This window comes from Macrobrachium rosenbergii, chromosome 58, assembly GCF_040412425.1.
Source record: "Macrobrachium rosenbergii isolate ZJJX-2024 chromosome 58, ASM4041242v1, whole genome shotgun sequence".
Lineage (NCBI taxonomy): Eukaryota > Metazoa > Arthropoda > Malacostraca > Decapoda > Palaemonidae > Macrobrachium > Macrobrachium rosenbergii.
The window spans coordinates 12506461-12526905 of NC_089798.1; the positions used below are offsets into that span (position 1 = coordinate 12506461).

General features: G+C 44.6%; 1 protein-coding gene across 1 annotated transcript in view; it reads right to left on the bottom strand.

Annotated features, from left to right (window-relative positions):
* The window catches only part of LOC136837304 (uncharacterized), a 475645-nt gene that overhangs the window by 365112 nt on the left and 90088 nt on the right, over positions 1–20445 (bottom strand). The window contains 1 exon segment of the mRNA XM_067102044.1: positions 15572–15722. Within this exon segment, the coding sequence (XP_066958145.1) occupies positions 15572–15667 (96 nt within the window). The 5' untranslated portion in view covers positions 15668–15722.

Below are 20445 nucleotides of genomic sequence, written 5' to 3' on the forward strand. Positions count from 1 at the left end.
TGACCGGAGTCTTTCTTTGGGACAGTGAACAACCTGCCTTGAAATTTGAGGTACCTTACTTTCTTTATTGCTCGCTTGTTGAGCAGTTCCGCCACATAGTCCTGTAGGACTCTGGAGGGTGGCTGGTAAAACCTGGATCAGGGGAGGGGGTCCTTGGTCCAGCTCCAACCCAGACCTTTGGACACAATGCTGTGTGCCCAAGGACTGAAGGACCACTGGTCTCTGAACCAGTAAAGACGACCACCTACCTGACTGGTCTCAGTGGGAGGAAGCGGGTTTGTTTCCTCTACCACGTCCAGGTTTTCCTCTTGGGGCAGAGTTAGATTTGCCTCTGTAAGGGGCCCGACCTCTTCCCCCCCTACACGGCCCTCATAGGTGGGATTGTACGCCGGTGAGGAGACGTACGAGGGTGCAGCAAGGGATTGGGCTGGTTGGACCAGCACGTACTGTTGGGGATGAGCCTTAGAGGTGGAGGGCTGAGCCACTGCCGAGACCAGGACAGCTTGGACAACCGTCTGGTGGTGAGGTCTCTTATGCCGCCTGAAACGTTTACCAGACTTGGTCTGCGAGCCGCCAGATTCTGGGGTCTTCCGCTTGTAAGCGGAGATACCCCAACGAGAGCGAAGACTCTGGTTGGCTTTAGTAGCCTCGCTCAGCACACTGGCTACGTCTTCATCTGGGAAAAGGTTGGCACCCCAGATAGAGCTCTTCATGAGCTTGTTAGGCTCATGACGTATGGTGGCCTCAGCAAAGATGAATTTCCTACACTCCAATTTAGCCACCATAAAATCATACAGGTCTGACTGAAACCCTGCTAACAGGGATTTAGCCAGAACCTGAAAGAAGGGCTCTTCTGCACAGGAGACGGCAGTTGCTTCTGTGAGGCAGACGGAGTTCAAGGACCGGCCTAATCTAGTCCGGGCCTCAAATTCTGCCTTTAGCAAGGCTTCCAGGAGCTTAGGAAGCTGCTCGCTAAATTGTGTAGATGCGCAGTGAGCATCCAGCTTTCCCACAGTAAAGGTGGACGGGGCGTCTTTCCAAAACTCCTCACCTCCTGGGAATACCAGGGATGTGGAGTCTGTCTCCCTTAGTTGAGGCAAAGGGTTGCCTTCAAAGCAAGCTCGAGCCGTAGCCAGAGCCACTTTGTTGATGCAGGGAGTGGGCAACTTATCACCTAAGGCAAACATAGTGTAGTTGCCCTTGAAAGGTGTAAGCTTGGTATTCTCTGCCTGCCACTCCGTAAGAGTGCGCAGAAGAGTAGACTGAGCCTGATCCCTAGGAAAGATCACTGTCTCTCTAGGGACCTTGTCCGACCGTACCCAGGCTTCCTCCGTCAGCCTAAAGAAGCCTGGGTAAGGAGGCAGGAGATCAGGAGGGAAAAACTCCAGCTCCTCCAAACGTCTCGTGCCAAGACCTTCAATCGTCAAGGTGTCCTCATGCCGAATGGCACGAAGAGCAAAACGCCAAGGGTTCCCGACATCGAAGGGAGGGGAGATCAGCGTGTCCGGGATCTCATACTGTGGGTCGGCTCGCCAGAGCGAGCCATACCCGCCAGTATGTTGTCATGGCTATGAAGTCTTCTCCGATATTTTGGAGAGCTTGGACTTGACCTCCGCCGAGAACCTCTCCAGAAGAGAGTTCGCAAACGCCTCAGGGTCAAAGGCAGGCTGGCGAGGAGGGCTTGGTGTTGGTGCCCTCTTACTCGCTCCTTTGCCCGAGGTTCCAGGTTTGCTCCCGGAGGCCACAGGCACGGAGACCTTAGCCTTCGACGGGGAAAGGAGATGTTTTCCTGGAAGATGAGGACTTGAAGCCCTTCGCCTTCCATGAAGTCTTCAGCTTCAACTTGGGGACAGCTGATGGAGCCCTGTCACCCAAGATGGAAGACTTGCCAAACCCTGAAAAGGAAGATGCAGAGGATGATGGGGAATCAAATAGGGCGCCCGCCCCCGCAACCTCACTTACCTCACTACCTACCACTTGGTCCGGCTCCGTATTCATAGGTTCCAGGTCCAAGTCCAAGGCGGCGACGTCCTCCGAAACCTCCGCGTACAGGATGTCCTCTTGGGGTGGCTGGGTCGCGTCCCGGATCTGCTGGATGATGGGGGTGGCCAACTCCTCTGGAACAGCAGCAGCAACCCGGGCGCCGGGGTAGAGCAAGTCACACAATTTAGCGTCAAGGACGTAAGGCTTCCCCGACGGTACATTCCTTCCGAACCCAGCCACCCAGGCGCGGAGAGACTCAAGGGAAGTCTTCTTAGAGGGCTCGTCCGCCTGGAAGAGAGCAGCCAATTAGGGGTAAGATACTGAAATATAAAAGCCACGAATACAATATAAGCACTAATTAGACTGAAGAGACGTAAGGAACGGGAAGCGATATCTTACCGACTCATCCTGGATGCTACCACACAAGGCGAAGCAGACCTCACAGCCATCAGGGTGCCAAACGATAAGGTCGTCCAGCCGGACCGCACAGCCAGCGTGGGTCCAGCACACCACGTGCCCGTAGGGTTGCTGGAGGGAAGCGGTGCACCCCGGCTCCTCACAACGAACAGTCTGTAAGTGTAAAAAAGTATATGAACCTACCACTCTAAGCAACCTAAAGCAGGCAGGCCAGGGTATTTCGACCTACTACCAGAATACTCCGGCGGGGAGAAAAACCCCTCGTCAGAGACGGGGCCACCAAGCCATAAATTAAACAGAGTGGTAGGCGAGCTGCCTCCCGGTCACCGGAATACTCTGGCGGAATGGGAGAGCTGAATCAACAGGGCCCTACCACAAGGGCTGCCAGCAATAAAGACGGCGGAACCCCAGGGCAGAACACCAGACACGTAAAAAGAAAACATATAATACTAATGAATATATGTGTAGTGGCGGAGTGAGAAGCTCGCTCCGCCAGCGGATATATATATATATATATAAAATACAAGTGATGGTAAGTGGGTAGGAAACAAGGAAAGAATCGTTATCCGGAGACCGGAGGCATCTCTCCCCCCCGAGCCCGAACCTCCCCGCCAGAGAAACTATAGGTGGGTGAGGCAACCGTCATCGCAAGGCCAAGTATAATAAAAGAAGGAGTAGGCGCCAATCAACACAACTAAGGCAAATCAAACGGAGAGAGGTCGAGAACGAAAGAAAGAATGTTCGAAACCCGCTCGATCCTAGGAGAGTAGGTAAACGAAACATCAAAACAAGCGCAGCGCTACCGGGGACTTGCTCTGGGAGGGAACGAATCTCTCCACCAGGGAAAGCCCCCAACTCGGAGAAAACGCCATCTAGCGTCACCCGCGAGAAGAGGCAAGCAAGAGCTGGCCTGAGATGGGGAGGGGGAGGGAGGGTTGGTGGGGTAGGGATGAGGAGTAGGCTAAGTCAGGCGAAAACAGGAGACAAGGGAAAATGCTTCACCCGCTCGACTGCAATCACGCGCCACACCAAGTAAAATAATACTAGCGATGGCAGGACAAGCCTACTCCCAAGGAGAAAGGGATAGCGACCAAGGCCTCAACACGCCGACTCCCGCCTAGTCATAGCCTAGGTCAACGCCCGTGCCTAGGCATAGCCTAGGCTAACGGGGAGGGACAAGGGAAGGGTGGGGGAGGAAATAACAGGGAGAGAAATTTCTGTGCCGAAGTACAACCAGGGCCGAAAGAAAGGGGGGGAAAGGCTATAACAGCCTAGAGGAGACACACCCAACGAACTCTACCCCTTCGTGATGAAGGGGGAGGACAAAGGGGTCTCACTCTGCCACCCAAACAACGGCCCATGGGAGAAACAGCAACAAAAACTCCCTCAACCTGAGGGTCCACCCCACGCCTAACCTATGAGGAGGGCGGGAGGTCAAGGAAGCAAATACGAGCCTAACTGGCATGAAAGGCAAGGGGAGAGACCCACACAACAAATACCCAATAAATCACCATCACAAATATACATAATATACATAACCCAGAATAATGTGCTTGTGCGAGGTGCGTAGCCTAGCTACGAGGAGCGGCCAGACAATCGAGCTGACGGTACCCCGCATGAATTCAAGGCAACAAAATACGTACAGCACCTGCACAACTAAATGATAATAATGGTAAATAAGTTAGCACCAACATGGGAACCCATCCCGGAGGGAGAATCCTAAGCGGGAAATGACGGGAACCCTATAGAGGGAACCCGACATGAGGATCAGTAATACAAAAACGAAACACCGATAAAACACCCGCCCAGGAAACACCGCCAGGATGAGATCCAGGGGGAAAAATGATAAGTAATATAACGACAAGGACAAGGAGACAGCCCAAACAGAATAAGCTGGAAGGGTAAATCTCATGGTCGACATGGCTGGCTGGGGGACGCCGTGGCGTCATAACAACAATCCCATATAATATGAAAATACGGACTGAATCAGCCACACTTATCATAAAAATCCCACAACAAGATGGTACTTAACTTAGAGATGTTAAAGCTGCTTGAAGACATGCTGAGAACGGCAGAAAACACTCAAAAAACCAAAAGCACAAAATTCTGAGTGACGAAGATCACGTGCTAGAAAATGGAATGAGTGTAGATGGCGCTGGAGTCGCCGGCCTGGCGGGCGGATGAGCGTGGGGGCTGCAACGGCCCACCGCTCTTTCCGAGGGGTTTTGTCATGGGGATGTCTATCGAGTGCGGCTCTGTGGTTGTGATCCTTTCACTCACCCTTGGTTATACCGACGTCTCCATTGTGGAAGACGCTCGATCTAGGGGTAGTAACCCCAGCATTCCTGAAAGCTCTTTTTTCTCTGGTGTATCTAGCATTTTATACCTAGAAATTCATGTTAGTATGGAATTTCACCGGCTGACACGGGGCTGGACTCAGAAAACTATATACAACATTAGTACTATAGTGGCGAGGTACTCACACAAAATAAAAGACAAAACTTATAAGGGTACCTCCGGCCTTAAAACTAAATCACAGTGAGAATAACATATCACATACTTAAAACTAACACCGCAAGGTTGTACATTATAATATTAGGAGCCAGGCTGCGAGGCATGTCTGGTCCAGGAGAAAATGGCAGGGCAAATAAATGAGGCAGGCGGGGGGGGGGGAAAGGATAGGGATTAAGGATTAATTTAAGGTGGAGGGATAATGCTCCCTACAGCCACCGCAGGGAATTTCAGAGCTTCTAGTGATTTCAGGTAGTGGCGTTTAAACACTGATGGAGATTTCCAACCCGTGTACTTTTTCAGTTCAGCGAAATTCATATTGTGAAAATAATTAGTAGAGGTAGCCACCGCTCGGATATCATGAACCTTAGGGACTGAATCCGGGTTAGCTTGTTTGATAAAGTACAGGATTTGTTGTCTTATAGCCTTTAAAGAAAGTGTTCCACCTTTTTCCTGATAAAAAGAGGACCAGACAAACACTGAGAAGTTCTTTGTAAGTAGGCCCTCAGGTAGCGACTGGGCATAAAGACAGGTCTTGTGGAAGAGGGACAACCTTCCAGGGGACCACCTATCCTGTGGGTCTTCATTTTTTTGCTAAGAATCTGTGATCTGGGGAAAGCAGAACTTCTCCTGATGGAAGGAAATCTACGTGATTGACACCTCTAGAGAGAGCAGACAGTTCTGAAATTCTGGCTCCTGAAGCTAGACTAATTAAGAACAAGGTCTTCCTTAACAGATTTAAAAAAGAACATTGATCATTATTAATTTCTGAGGCTAATTTTAGAACATCATTAAGGAACCAGGAAACCGTATGAGGACAGGTCACTGGTCTCAAACGGGCGCATGCTCTAGGAATGGATGAAAAATATGAATCTGTTAAATCAATCTTAAAGCCATGCAAAAACACCTTTTTCAAAGCTGATTTTGCTGTGGTTATGGTGGCCGGGGCCAGACCCTTTTCAAACAGTGACCTGAAGAATGATATTGCCAAATTGGCGGTCATGGTTTGGACTTCAGATTCCTTTAAAAAGGATGCCAATTTTTTAACTGCTGAGTCATAGTGTCTGAAGGTAGAATCTCTTTTGTCTGACTCAAGAAACAGAGTATTAATGGGATCAATATCCGCCCCTCTTTGAGCGGCAAATTTCATAAAGTCCATAAAGCCAGGGCATTCAGAATTTTTGAGGAAGCTGACACAGTCCTTGTTTGCACTATTTGAGTCAGCTGTGGTTTGGGTAATTGATGACATCGTAACTTGAGCTCCAGAAGAGGGAACCAATTGCTCTTCGGCCAGTTGGGAGCTACCAAGGCCACTTGGCCTTTGAATGACCTAAGCTTGTGCAACACTGGCATCAGTAGATTTATTGGCGGGAAACAGATAAATTTTCTGCCAATTGTTCCAGTCTAAGGACATTGCATCTGTGGCGTGAGCTTGAGGGTCCAGGTTGGGAGCAACACAACAAGGAAGTTTGTGATTGCTCTCCGTGGCAAACAAGTCCACCTGAAGGCCCGGAACCTGCCGGCGGATCCATTCGAAAGAAGTCTTGTCCAGGGACCATTCTGACTCCAGCGGAGCTGTTCTGGACAGGGAGTCTGCAATAACATTCTGGACCCCTGCCAGATGGGTAGCTGACAGGTGCCAGCCGTGTTTCTCTGCTAGTGAGAAAATGGCTATCATCACTTGGTTTATCCGGCTTGATTTGGAACCCCCTCTGTTTATGCAATGTACTACTACCGCACTGTCCAACACCAGCCTGATATGAACCTGGTTGGCAGGGCGAAGTTTTTTCAGTGTTAGAAATACTGCCATTGCTTCCAAGATGTTTATATGGAACTGACGGAACATCGTGGACCATGTGCCCTGTACTTTTTCTTTTGGTGAGTATCCTCCCCAGCCGCTTAACGAAGCGTCTGTGTGGATTATTAAGGCTGGAGGGGGAAATTTAAGGGGAACTGACTTTGAGAGACCCTTGACTGTGGACCACGGCCAGAGTCTTTTCCTTAGAACTTGAGGAATCAATGACACTTTGTCCCTGAGTTTGATATTGGCTCGTCTTCGCCACACTCTGTTTATGTCTTTCAGCTTTGTTTTTAGAAGCAGGTCTGTTACCGATGCGAATTGAAGGGAACCCAAGATTCTTTCTTGCGTTCTGCGAGAGGCTTTCCTGTTCTTGAGGAATTGCCTGGTGGCTTTGGCTATCTCCTTTCGTTTGGCTGGTGGAATAGACAGTTTGTTTGAAACTAGGTCCCACTGGATACCTAGCCACTGAAATCGGGCCTCCGGAGTTAGGCGGGACTTCGCCCTGTTTATCTGGAAGCCTAAGGATTCCAGAAACTCGATCACTATGGCCGTAGCTCTTCGGCACTCCTCGACGTTGGATGCCCAGATTATCCAGTCGTCTAGGTATGCCGCTAGCGATATCCCCCGGGACCGCAACTGCTGTACTACTGTTTCCGCCAGTTTCGTAAAGATTCTGGGTGCTATGTTGAGCCCGAATGGCATGACCTGGAATGAGTAAGCCTGTTTCCCCAGTCTGAAACCTAGGAAGGGAGAGAAGTTCCGCGCAATCGGGACGTGATAATATGCGTCTGAAAGATCTATAGAGGTGGTGACGGCTCCACGAGGAAGTAGAGTCCGTACCTGTGCGATTGTAAGCATGCGAAATTTGTCGCACTGAATATAAGGATTGAGACGCGACAGATCCAGGATTACTCTTTGTTGACTGGAGTTTTTCTTGGGAACACTGAACAGCCTGCCTTGAAATTTCAGGTGTCTCACTTTCTTTATGGCTCTCTTTAGGAGTAATTCCGTCGCAAAGTCCCGCAGAGCTTTGGAAGACGGTTGATGAAATCTGGTCAAGGTGGAGGTCCTTTGATCCAGCTCCAGCCTAAACCTTTGGAGACTATACTGTGGGCCCATGGACTGAAGGTCCACCGGTCCCTGAACAGATAAAGTCTGCCGCCTACCTGATTGTTCTCACTGGGAGGGAGCAGGCTTGCCTCCTCTACCACGACCTCCTCTTCCCCGGGAGGGGGTTCGCGAGGCAGCCTTGCCTCTGAAGGAGGCTCTCGCTCTAGTCCCCCTTACGCTCCTATTAAGGCCCCGAAACGACCCCTGGCCCTCATAAGAAGGGTTGAACACCGGAGACGTCACGAAGGAAGGAGCGGCAAGAGAGTGTTGAGCTGGCTGCACCAGCACGAACTGTTGGGGTTGGGCCTTTGAGGTAGAAGGCTGGGAAACTGTTGAGACAGGTACAGCCTGGACAACAGCCTGCTGGTGTTGTCTCCTGTGTTTCCTGTAACGTTTGCCAGGTCTGCCTTGAGGGCTGCCGGACTCGGGGGTCTTCCGCTTAAAGGCGGGGATACCCCAGCGGGAGCGCAAACTCTGATTTGCCCTGGTTGCCTCTGCCAGGACATTATTGACTTCTTTTTCTGGGAAGAGGTTAGCCCCCCAGAAGGAACTTTTCATGAGCTTGTTAGGCTCATGTCTGATGGTAGCATCGTTGAAGATGAATTTGCGGCAATTCAGTCATGCTACCATAAAGTCATATAAGTCCGTCTGAAATCCCGCCAATAGGGATTTCGTCAGGACTTGGAAGAGTTGCTCTTCTGCGAACGTCACAGCGGTTGCTTCCGCCAGGCACAGTGAGTTAAGAGATCGGCTCAGCCGACACCTAGCCTCAAACTCTGCTTTGAGGAGAGCCTCTGGCAATTTGGGAAGCTGTTCGCTAAAGATGTTGGATGCGCACTCCGGGTCCAACTTACCGGAAGTAAAGGTGGCCGGGGCGTCTTTCCAGAACTCATCGTCTCCGGGGAAGATCAGCGAGGTGGGATCAGTCTCGCGGAGCTGAGGCATTGGTTTACCCTCCGAGCAAGCCTGGGCCATCGCGAGGGCTACCTTAGTCATGCAGGGGGTTGGGACCTTATCACCCAACGAGAACATTGTAAAGTTGCCCTTGAAGGGGGTTAACTTTGTGTTCTCTGCCTGCCATTCACTACAGGAGCGCATCAAGGCAGACTGCGCCTGATCCCTCGGGAAGATTACTGTCTCCTTTGGGACCTTATCCGATCTCACCCAAGCTTCCTCCGTCAGTCTGGCGAAGCCTGGGTAAGGGGGCAGCAGATCAGGAGGAAAGAATTCTAACTCCTCGAGTCTGTGCGTGCCTAGACCCTCGATGTAAGGGTGTCTTCATGCCGGGGAGCATGAAGGGCAAAACACCATGGATTCCCCTTGTCGAATGGAGGGAGGGCGGAGGCGTCCGGAACAGGATAATGAACAGCGGACCCGCCGGAGCACATGAACCCGGAGAGCATAGTCTCCTGGCTCTGCAGCCTCTCTGTAAGCTTACTCAGCTTAGCGTCTACCTCTGACGAGAATTTTTGCAGGAGCATCCCTGCAAAAGCCTCCGGGTCAAAGGCAGGCAGGCGAGGAGGGCTAGCCTTAGCTGCCCTCGAACTCGCACTCTTAGTAGAGACAGTGGCCTTGCCTGTGGAAGCCGCCGGACTATCATCCCGTGGCTTCTCCGGAGGAAAGGGGGATGCTTTGCAGGAAGACGAGGACTTATAGCCCTTCGCCTTCCAAGTCTTCTTCAATTTGGGGACAGTGGATTGGGCACCGTCCCTCAAAAGAGAAGACTTATGAAAACCCTGAAATGAAGCGGTGGAAGGAGAATCAAAAAGGAAGCCCGCCCCCACTGCCTCACTTACCTCCCCACCTACCTCCTGGTCCTGTTCCGTATTCATCGGTTCCAGGTCGAGATCTATGGCCGCTACTTCCTCCGACACCTCGGCGTAGAGGCTTTCGTCCTGGAGAGGCTGAGTTTCTACACGGATCTGCTCGATGACGGGAGCAGCGACTACCGCAGGGACAGCCGCTGAGATCCGGGCGCCGGGGTAGAGCAAGTTCTGGATGTTCTCGTCTAGAACATACGGTTTCCCCGACAGAACATTCCTTCCAAACCCAGCCACCCAGGCTCAAAGAGAACCCAAGGCGTCACTCCGGGAGGGTTCGTCGGCCTGGAAGAGGGGAGGGACTTAACAACCGAGTTCTTGGTGAGAAATATATAATTCATATATTAAGCCCATAACGTAAATAAAACAAGTGAGGATACCAGGAAAACTAAAGGCAGTAACTATAAGCTTACCGACTCATCCTGGACACGCTCGTAAAGAGCGAAGCAGACCTCACAACCGTCCGGGTGCCACATGACTAAGTCATCCAACCGGACTGCACAGCCCGCATGGGATCGACAGACGACATGCCCATAGGGCTGGTGCAGTACCGCAGAGCACCTGGGCTCCTCACAACGAACCGTCTGTAAGTATAACAGTATATGAACCTACTAATCTAAAGGACTTCAAACTATAGTAGGTATTGGAGTATATTAAAATAATTTATACCGGACCTGCCAGAGCATTCCGGCAGTGTGATAAATTAGAGCAAAACATAACCACACTAGATCAAGGAGCGCCGGAGATAGTACGGCGGAGTAGGACCTTAATCTAGGATCATGCAATCATATTAGTAATTTTACTTAAAAATAGATACTGCCGGAGCCCGGCAGCAGGCCTTAGTTTATACCGGGTCCACCGAAGCATTCCGGTGGGGTAAAAAACTAGAGCAAAACATGATATATGCATAAATTATAATGGCACTAAGTAACTGGTTAACGATATAGGATAACAATACACTGAAGGTCGCCGTGTTGGTTAACAATATAGGATAGCAGTACCGACCCCCGGATCCGAGATCCCTCTGACACTTGGTTACAACGGGAAGGCGGGGTAAATCATTACCATTAGTCCTTACACAGCTAGAAAGCTAGATGTGACTAAGGCAGACCCTCGGAAGACCAAAAGCACCGGAGGCAACGGGAGGGCCGGGGACGGCGGAGCGGAATTAGCGAACAAGTATTTGAACCCTGAAAGTGATTGGAGTTCAGCTCGATCCACCGGAGAGCGAACCAACGAAACACTAGCCTAGCGGATGACACTAGGACGGGGCCCAGGAGGGTGGGTGACTCTCAACTGGGAACCCGACCAGTCCCCCTCCGTGAGACCATCGGAGAGACCGACGTTCCGCACGGGAGGAGATGACATACCACTGGCAAGACAGGGGAGGGGGGGGTAGGGGAGATTTGTACCGTACTTGGAAAGTGGGACCGAGTTTTATTGTTAGCAGGATGGGGGATACCCCCACCCACTGATTGTAACTCCTTGCGGGGCGCCGAAACAAACGTATCGACTACCTATTCGTAGGGAGACTCGTGACACACACTTAAGTACTAGGGAAGGATAGGGTAACAGCATTAATCTAAAGTAATCACAAAACTCTCACCCTCCTCACGAAGGCGCAGCCTAGACAATCGGGGAGGAGAGAAAGAAGAAGGAGAGGGTTGAAAGGGAGAGAAATTCCTGTAATGTAGTCCAACCAGCAACCGACCCATAGGGTAGGAGGGCAATGCTCGAAGAAGATACCCGACATTGTTTGTCTTCTCTCTCTCCCTCATCAGAGGGAGGAGGGGACAGGGGTTTCAGATACTCCAGCAAACTAAAAACAAGCAGTAAGGCGGATGGACCAACAAACAGGAACTCCCTCGACCAGCCTACCCCTCCCTCCCCTGCTCAAGCGACCTAGTCGGGAGAGATGGGAGCTAAGACAATGCGAAACCTAACCTGAATGGCCTAACCCACCGATTGGAACGAGAGGGTTAGGCTAGGATCTCCATTTTTAATAAATATCATTAAAATTAACCAGTTTACATATAAATACCCGTAATATGAATAAATATACAAAATTAAAGAACTTGCGCTAAGCGTATAGCCTAACTGAGCAAGGCGAACAGGAAGTAGGCAGCCATTAGACTGCACCTGATGCCGAGCTTGGATCATAAAAAGCTAAATTATTCATGACATCCAATACGCCATAGGTCAGAAGCTGACAAAAGATAGCACCACCCTGGAGAGGGAATCTACTCGAACGAGAACCTGGTACACGCTATAAATTAACTATAAGAACCAAAATAAGAGGAGGAGGCCTCTGTAAGGAACAGCGCTAATCAAGGTACCAGGACCTGCTCAACATAGAAAAACGTCTCCAAAGGGAACTTCTTGAAGGGGAATTATAAACCTGAATAAAAATGTAAGCGACCGAAAGAAACCTTGCAGAAACCAGCTGCAAGAGTGTACTTCAAGGTCATCATGGCTGAGGCGGCGAAAGCCGGGGAGCGTCCGATATATGATCCTGTAAATATTAATTTACGGGCCTATAAGAGCCTCACAAGTAGTAAAAACCCCACAAGAAGATGGTACTTAACTTAGATACGAAGAAGTTACTTGATGCCATGATGAATATAATCCAAAATATCCAAAAAAAGGAAGCAGCACACGAAAAAAGCTTTAAACTCAAGCACGTGCTAGAATGGAATGAGTTCAGATGGCGCTGGGGTCGTCGGTTGGCGGGCGGGTGAGTGTGGGCGCTGGATCGGCTCCCCGCGTTCCGGGGGTTTTGTCATTGGGATATCTTCAGAGTGCGGTCCTGTGGCAGTGACAACAATCACTCACCCTTACCTATACCGACGTCTATTTTATTATAGATGATTGATCTGGGGGTAGTAACCCCAGCATTCCTGATAGCTTTTTTCTCTGGTATATTTAGCAAAGTATTTACCTAGAAATATGTGCTGGATGGATATTTCACCGGCTGACACAGGGACGAGCTCAGAAAAGGGATTTTGACAAAGGAAAAATCTATTTCTGGGGGAAGACCTGTGTCACCCAGTGACCCATCCATGTAGTTCCTTTTCCCTCCTGAGTGGCATACCAAGCTTGGGAGGTGCTAACTTGGGATGAATATGGCGGCCGTGGTGGTGGTTGGCTAGGTGCGGAAGGTAAGGCTTTGGAACGGCTCCTCCTTTTTCGGGGTTTTGAGAATGGAGAAAGCTGTAGGACGAAGATCTGTGGTAGTGGCAACCACTCACCCCTTGTGCATACCAACACCATCTAATGGTGTTCGATCCAGGGGTCGTAACCCTGGCATTATGGTTAGCTTTTTCTCTGGTATATTTAGCAATATTTATACCTAGAAATGAGTGCTAATGGATCATTTCACTGGGTGACACAGGTCTTCCCCCAGAAATAGATTTTTCCTTTGTCAAAATCCCTTTTATGTGGCTGAGACTATCCTTTTATCTGATACTCGGCCATTGCTGTTTTAGGATAATAGTAGGATATTCCTTAAAAAGGGGTTCCTACTTCATCTGGTTAGGCTACTGCCTGTGCTAGGTTTATATCACCTTTAAGGATATAGGCTACATAAGACCCTACAAGTATGTAGCCTTACAGATATGCTACTGAATCGTAAAAAACTAGGTTATTTTATTGAGCCTAGGATACTGTTTATGTATAATCCTGGGCTTATTTGTTCTTTCTTAACCTAGTATAGGGTGCTGCCTAATCCAGATTATTATAGATCACTCTTAAATGTATAGGTTATATAAAAACAGAAAACTTACAGTTAGTCTACTATTTTCTGTCTAACCCAGGTTGTTGTTTATATCCAATCCTAGGCTATTTGGTCTACTATAGAAAACAGTAACTCACTAATGTGTAACCTTAAAGCTAGGCTATAACTTACTCTAATATAGTCTACTGCCTACTAATTAAGTCTTAAGGGTATGGTACATAAAACACAATTAGTCTACCTTAGTATGTAGTCTTAAGACTAGGTTACCATCTCATCCAGCACAGATTATTATTTCATCTAGTCCTAGTTACATGGTCTAGGCTAACAATTTAGTCCAAAAATGGGATGTTTCGTAAAAAGTTATCACTTAACTTGATACATGGTAATGCCTAGGCTAGTCCTGGATTATTTAGCTCATGCTTAAGTGCACAGGCTTGCATAAAAGGAAAAATTTACATTAATATGTAGCCTTATTGTTAGGCTATCGATTTATTTTGCCCTGATATTGTTATTGTCTGATCCTAGGGTCTTCGGTCTAAGCCTACGACATAGGCTACCGACAACATCCACTATTAATCTAGTCTAAATTATTCTCACTTACTCCCCAGATTATTGCAGACATCGTATAACCTGAAAGGATTATCTATATTAATGATAAGGTGTGGAACATTTCTTTTAGTTGAAATATTTAGTTAGAATTTTTAAAAATTTTTGCTTTACGAAACTAGGTGCTGCAGTAATCAATGCTTTATGAAACTAGGTAGCAATCAATGAGTAGGGTTCCGGCTTTTACAAAGAAATTATCAATTCCGAAAGTTTAAAACTAAAACTTTTAACTGGAACTTAATATTAAGCACTTATCTTGCAATTTTTGATGTTTCCATGATCCTCGATAATGAAATTAGAGAAAAAAAGTCTAATTTTTTGGGAGCGCTGGTAACGACATGAACCGCTCGCTATAGACCAAAAAGAGTCAATGGCTCCTTGGTCTTAATGGGCCGGTTGTAAACAAGAGGGCAGATGCGAATGCGCAATGGTCACTTCTCTTTCTTGCAGGTTCTTTTGACGTTGGAAAAACTGGGTTCAGCTTCGCTTAAGATAAGGGAAAGTGCCTGCTTATCTTTGAGTACATTATATACTCCATCACATTATAATGTTAATCATTGCGACACAATGCCTGGCCAAAAAGACCAACTAGAAGAGAATTCTTTAATATTAGTTTAGTCACCATGGAGCTCTGGCAGACCATCGAAGGTAACTCCTTGAGGACAAAACAAGCGCCTACACTATCGGAAAGTAAATATATTAGTAAGTATACTGGAGAAAGATACAATTGTTGTGCAATTACCGGAGGCTGTTACATGTCCGATGAAAAAAGTATTCTCTCGGGAAACATCCAAGAGATATGTACTTAAACCCATACCATATCCAGAGTACTGTATTTGATTTTAGTTGACATTTCACTACATTTATGTGTAGCATTTTCAAACTATAAATAGGAGAACCAAGTTACAAAGGCAGAAATTTATAATTCAGAGCTATACAAAATACATTGAAAAATATATTAAAAGTATAAAAATGATTAAGAGTGCTAAAAACACTTTAAAAATACTTTTTACAAGTATATTTACAAAATACTAGAAACTCTTTACATAAGACGCTCCTCTACTTATGTACGAGTTACCTTCCCAACAGCTGTTTGTTTCTTGATTACTAAAAAATTTAAAAGGCTGGGGTACTCTGTACAGGAAATTCAATATATATGTTCTATTACAAATATTTCTGGCCTTACATAATACATAGGGAAGTCTCACTAATTCGGGCTGAGGCTCAAAATAGTTCAATATTTTGAATTTTTGCATTTACTAATACTGCATCATTATACTGCTGTACATAAAAAATGTTCTTAACAGTTTTATTACAGTCACCTTTTTGCATTATTACTAACTCTTTTGCATTATTACTAACTCTTTTGCATTTTTACTAACTTTTTCACATTGTTTTCCTCTGCATGCTTTCTAAAAATAAACCCTAGAGATTCATATACTGAGTTTCTTCCCGACACAATCTGTCCATTTCATTCACTACCGACTTTTCACACACAAACATCAGACCACCATCTGTCTAATAATCATCAATATTTTTTGGATTTGTGTGATAGTTTATACTGGTGTCAAAAATATATTCCAGACTTACCAGCTCCTCAACACATTGTCCCACAGAGGTGATGGACACTCCAGATCGTAGCTGAGATCGTACAGGTTCCGAAAGAGGAAGGATCTTGCTTGACATAAGGGATCTGGTGAATAAGACTGAGGCTCATAGACCACATTCAAACACGGTTTCCCTGTGTAAATGAGATATAAATTATTACTAAAAAAAATAAATAAATAAATATACAGTCATAACACAAACTTACACGAGGTTAGGTTCCAGAACCCCTTGCGCAAGGTGAATTTTTGCGTAAGTTTGGCACAGTCTCTAATAATGCTAATAAATGCTTATTTCTAAAGTTTAAGCACTAAATATGACCATAATCATGCTCCCAAACTATTAATTTAACTTTTAATAAAATTAAAGTTACTGTAATTTCATTTAGAAGTTAGCTTAATACATTACCCTTAAAAGAAGAAATACAGTAAACGCCCCGTACTCACGATCTCACGATTCGCGGACTCACGTATTCACGGATTTCTCTGTGGAATGTATCTACCCATTATCCACGGAAAATTCGCCCATTCACGGTATTTTTCACTGAGAAATATTCACTAATTACTGTACTTTCATCTCATTTTCATGAATAAATGAACTTTTTGTGATAAAACTATTAAAATACTTGGGTAATGCTCGAGTTACGATAATTCACCTTACGATAATTCGATTTTGCAATGGGGTAAGCAATTAATACCGATAGACAATCTTATCTATAAAATATTTTCAAGTTTCATGAGGGCACAGGCAGCAGCATAATCAGGCAGTGAGAGAGACCAAATTACAGTAGATAACTTTTCTTCCATCTCTTTATCCTATCTTCTAGTTAAAAAAGTAAAAGAAAATGATAAAAGTATTGTTAGTAACGTTATACTGTACTCTTGCGTAAGTGCGTACAGCCATAAACAACCACCCGAGAAACTGTTGTTTTGCTTATAACCGAATCGTATAACAACAGCCGTTTACCTGGTATTTCAACCATCACGGTAATAAACAATTACCATAGCTTATAGCACAAATGACGTTAAGTAGAATAGGAATGATATATTTTTACATTATACCCTAATTCGGTATGGATAAAAGATTGTCAAGGAAATATGTTGGTAAATTAAAGCTGCAAGTTGTAGCTGAAGTTGAGAAAACAATGTTCAAGCTGCTAATGATTATACTGTAAATTATCGTGCATCGGCAACATGGATGAAACTCGATCGTAATTAAAACTGGAGAGAAAGTATTTTAATCAAAACTACTGGGCATGAAAGAACACATTACTGTTATTTTTACAACAATAAACGTTAAATACATAAAGCTCATGTTATGATGAAATAAAGTGAAAACAGCGAACGGAATCTTGAATTATTTTTACACAAAACAAATATCCCCAAACGGCCATCGTCATCTATTAACGAAAAAACATAAATTAATTTCGCAACAAAACGTATTTTACTTACATTTTGACTTAAAAACACTTTGTATAACAAAAAAAACCTTGCCCCCATATAAATAAAGTATCTAGAGATTCATTTATGCTAACTAGAAGCAAAGAAAGTACTCTGAACTGAATTAAATTTGGCGAAATAAACACCGCATAAATGATTTCCAAACCAAAACATTGATCGCTATGACTGCAATTGATAATACAAAAGCAATATAAGAATATATACAATATTATTGGATTAGTGTGAATTAAGGCATAACATTTTAAAAGATGCACATTCGTTATGTTGACGTTTGTATAATATGATATGTGAATAGAGTACAGTATAATGTAGGCTATGCTGCCATGTATGTATACAATGTATCATAGTGTAGGCTAAGCTAATTCTTGTTATTCAATTTCTCTTTGCACTGAATTATCATAAGTCACTTTGCATGAACCTCCAGAATTAGCTGATATTAATAATGACTATACCGTGTATGTATAGAGTATACTTCACAGTGTAGGCTAGGCTACCATATATGTATACATGGTACCATCTACCCTAGTGTAGGCTAGGCTATGCTCGAAATACGTTTTGGTATTTTTTATGTTTTTTCCAACAAACGATGGTTTTTTTTTAATCTAACCCCATCGTAAGTAGGATAATACCTGTATAAACATTTTTAGTCTGTTTTGTGTATGTTTGAACTATCAAAATAGGCAGTTCTAAGTGTTTTTAGAAAGGTTCTAAGTATTCGCGGGTTTTAGCTATTTGCGGGGGGGGGTTGTGGTATGCATCCCTTGTAAATATGGGGATTTACTGTAAATGGTTGACATAAAAATGGAGAGTTGGAAGAGAATTCCTGTCACTCTCCCCTTCCGACCGATCTATTTTTAGAAGTCTTCTCAACCTCTTTTTAATAACATCTTTATTCTACGTCTCTTCTCTTTGTTCTGAAATGCTTTTTCATGAACAAACAGTGTTTTTTATTTCGACTAATACAACTATTAGTTATTATGTCTATGTTTTAGAACGTATTTGCAACACTAGCGCATTTACACTTTGTAGATGGTACAGATCAATTTAAACTATCTACTGCACAGGTAAAGACCTACAAAGAAATAATTTGTAAAAATGTACGAGCTCTATCTATGAAAGAGAAAGAGAGAGAGAGAGAGAGAGAGAGAGAGAGAGAGAGAGATAGAGAGTTGAGAGAGAGAGAGAGACAAGGATTTTATCAATTACTTAAGAGACTGTGAAATTTTTATCAATTATTACATAGAGAGAGAGAATAAGAGAGAGAGAGAGAGAGAGAGAGAGAGAGAGAGAGAGAGAGAAGAGAGATAAGGGTTGTCTTTACTTAAGAGAGTGAAATTTTTTTATCAATTATTATTTATATATATATATATATATATATATATATATATATATATATATATATATATATATATATATATATATATATATATATATATATATATAAATAATAGAGAGAGAAGAGAGAGAGAGAGAGAGAGAGAGAGAGAGAGAGAGAGAGAGAGAACTTATTTGAGATATCAAGTTGAATTATTTATGAATTATTACAGAGAGAGAGAGAGAGAGAGAGAGAGAGAGAGAGAGAGAGAGAGAGAGAGAGAGAGAGAGAGAGAGAGGTTATTCTTACGTTAGATATAAAAAAGGGATTTTGACAAAGGAAAAATCTATTTCTGAGGAAGGTCCCGTGTCACCCGGTGAAATTCCATTACAGCACGAATTTCTAGGTATAATAATGCTAGATATACCAGAGAAAAGAGCTTTCAGGAAAGCTGGGGTTACTACTACAATCCCAGTCGAAGGCCTTCTAGGAAGACGTCAGTATAAAGAAGGGTGAGTGAAATACCACTACCACGGAAACATACTCGAAAGATCTCTCCCTATCAAAACCCCGAACAGAGCGGTGAGCCGTTACAGCCCCTACACTCAACACCCGCCAGGACGGCGACACACCAGCGCCACCTACCTCATTCCATGCTAGCACTAACCCCAGACTTGGCATGTGCAAGTAGGGGGGAGTACTAGGTGAGCCAGGGAGGGTCAACGGGTGACACGGGACCTTCCTCAGAAATAGATTTTTCCTTTGTCAAAATTTTTCTGAGTTCAGTCCCGTGTCAGCCGATGGTGAAATAGTGATAGAGAATCATGCCAAGGCTGCAACTACAAGGAAAAAAGGGTAATCTGAAGAAAAAGGCAAAATTTTGAAAATAATTTTAATCAAGGAATCTCTTTCATGTAGCAAGAATACTAAATCTAAGGCACATCAAAAACTTAATACTATGAAACGTGGGGAAGTCCCCGGCACGACGGGGAAGAGGCCCCAAAAATCTTAAAATTACTTAAGGGGATCGGCCGGTTTCCGACTTTTTTAACGACAGGTTGTTGATATATAGGGGTTTGTTAAAGGATATTGTGTGGAACTTCTGGGAAAAAATTTTTGTTCAGTGACCTTAGGTTTTGTGATGCCAGAGCATTTTTGGCCAAAAATGGCCATTTTCAAAATGCATCTCCTCCTTTGCTTTTTGGTTTTAAGGGATGAGATTTGAACCACGTATAAAACACATATGGACCTTCGATACAAAGTCGGGGATTTTGATTTTTCAATTATTTTTCGAGATATGAATTTTTATTTTTTTAAATGAAATTTTCCTGGAAAAATTACAGAAAAAAATTGCCAAAAATCAGAAACTCAAAATATTAAAAATCCCCGGCTTTTAATTAATCCACCATGTTTCCTCATATTATATATGAAATTTCATTTAGATTGGTCCAATACTAAGGGAGGAGATACATTTTTGAAGGTGAAAACTTATGTTTTGAGAAACGGGCCTTCAAAGTTTTAGTTACATAAAAAAAGTAAAAGGGACTTCAAAGACTGTGTTACAATTAATTCTATGGTTTTAATTTTTATTTTTAGGTATTAATTAATGCAAAATGATTATAAATAAGAATACTAATTGATTATTTATGTGCCTAAGACACATTCTTATAAATTTTAGGTTCCTGGTCCCCTGTCTGATCTTGCTGCAAGGTATAACTCTAGGGTATCATAGTTGCCTACACTTTTTATTAGTGTCTCAATCCATCCTCGCCAAATGGATCCTGGGAATTACTTTTCATTCACAATTAGGGATTCGTGATTCAAGTAATTCATCAAGTCTTGTTTCACTTATTATGATCATTTTATTTTCAGGATCGTCTATAATATCAGCCCCGAATTTCTACTGCTTTCTTTTTCTAAAATATCTTTGCCCTTTGAAAGTGACGAACAAATAAAGAGGCGTTTAGGGGTGGATGTGGTTGGTCTCTGGTCAGCAGAGATCGCTGTGAAAACCGTTTGATGGGCGACAGCTCTCTCTCTCTCCGTCGCTCCCGAACTATGGCACTAATTTCTTGAACTCTTTC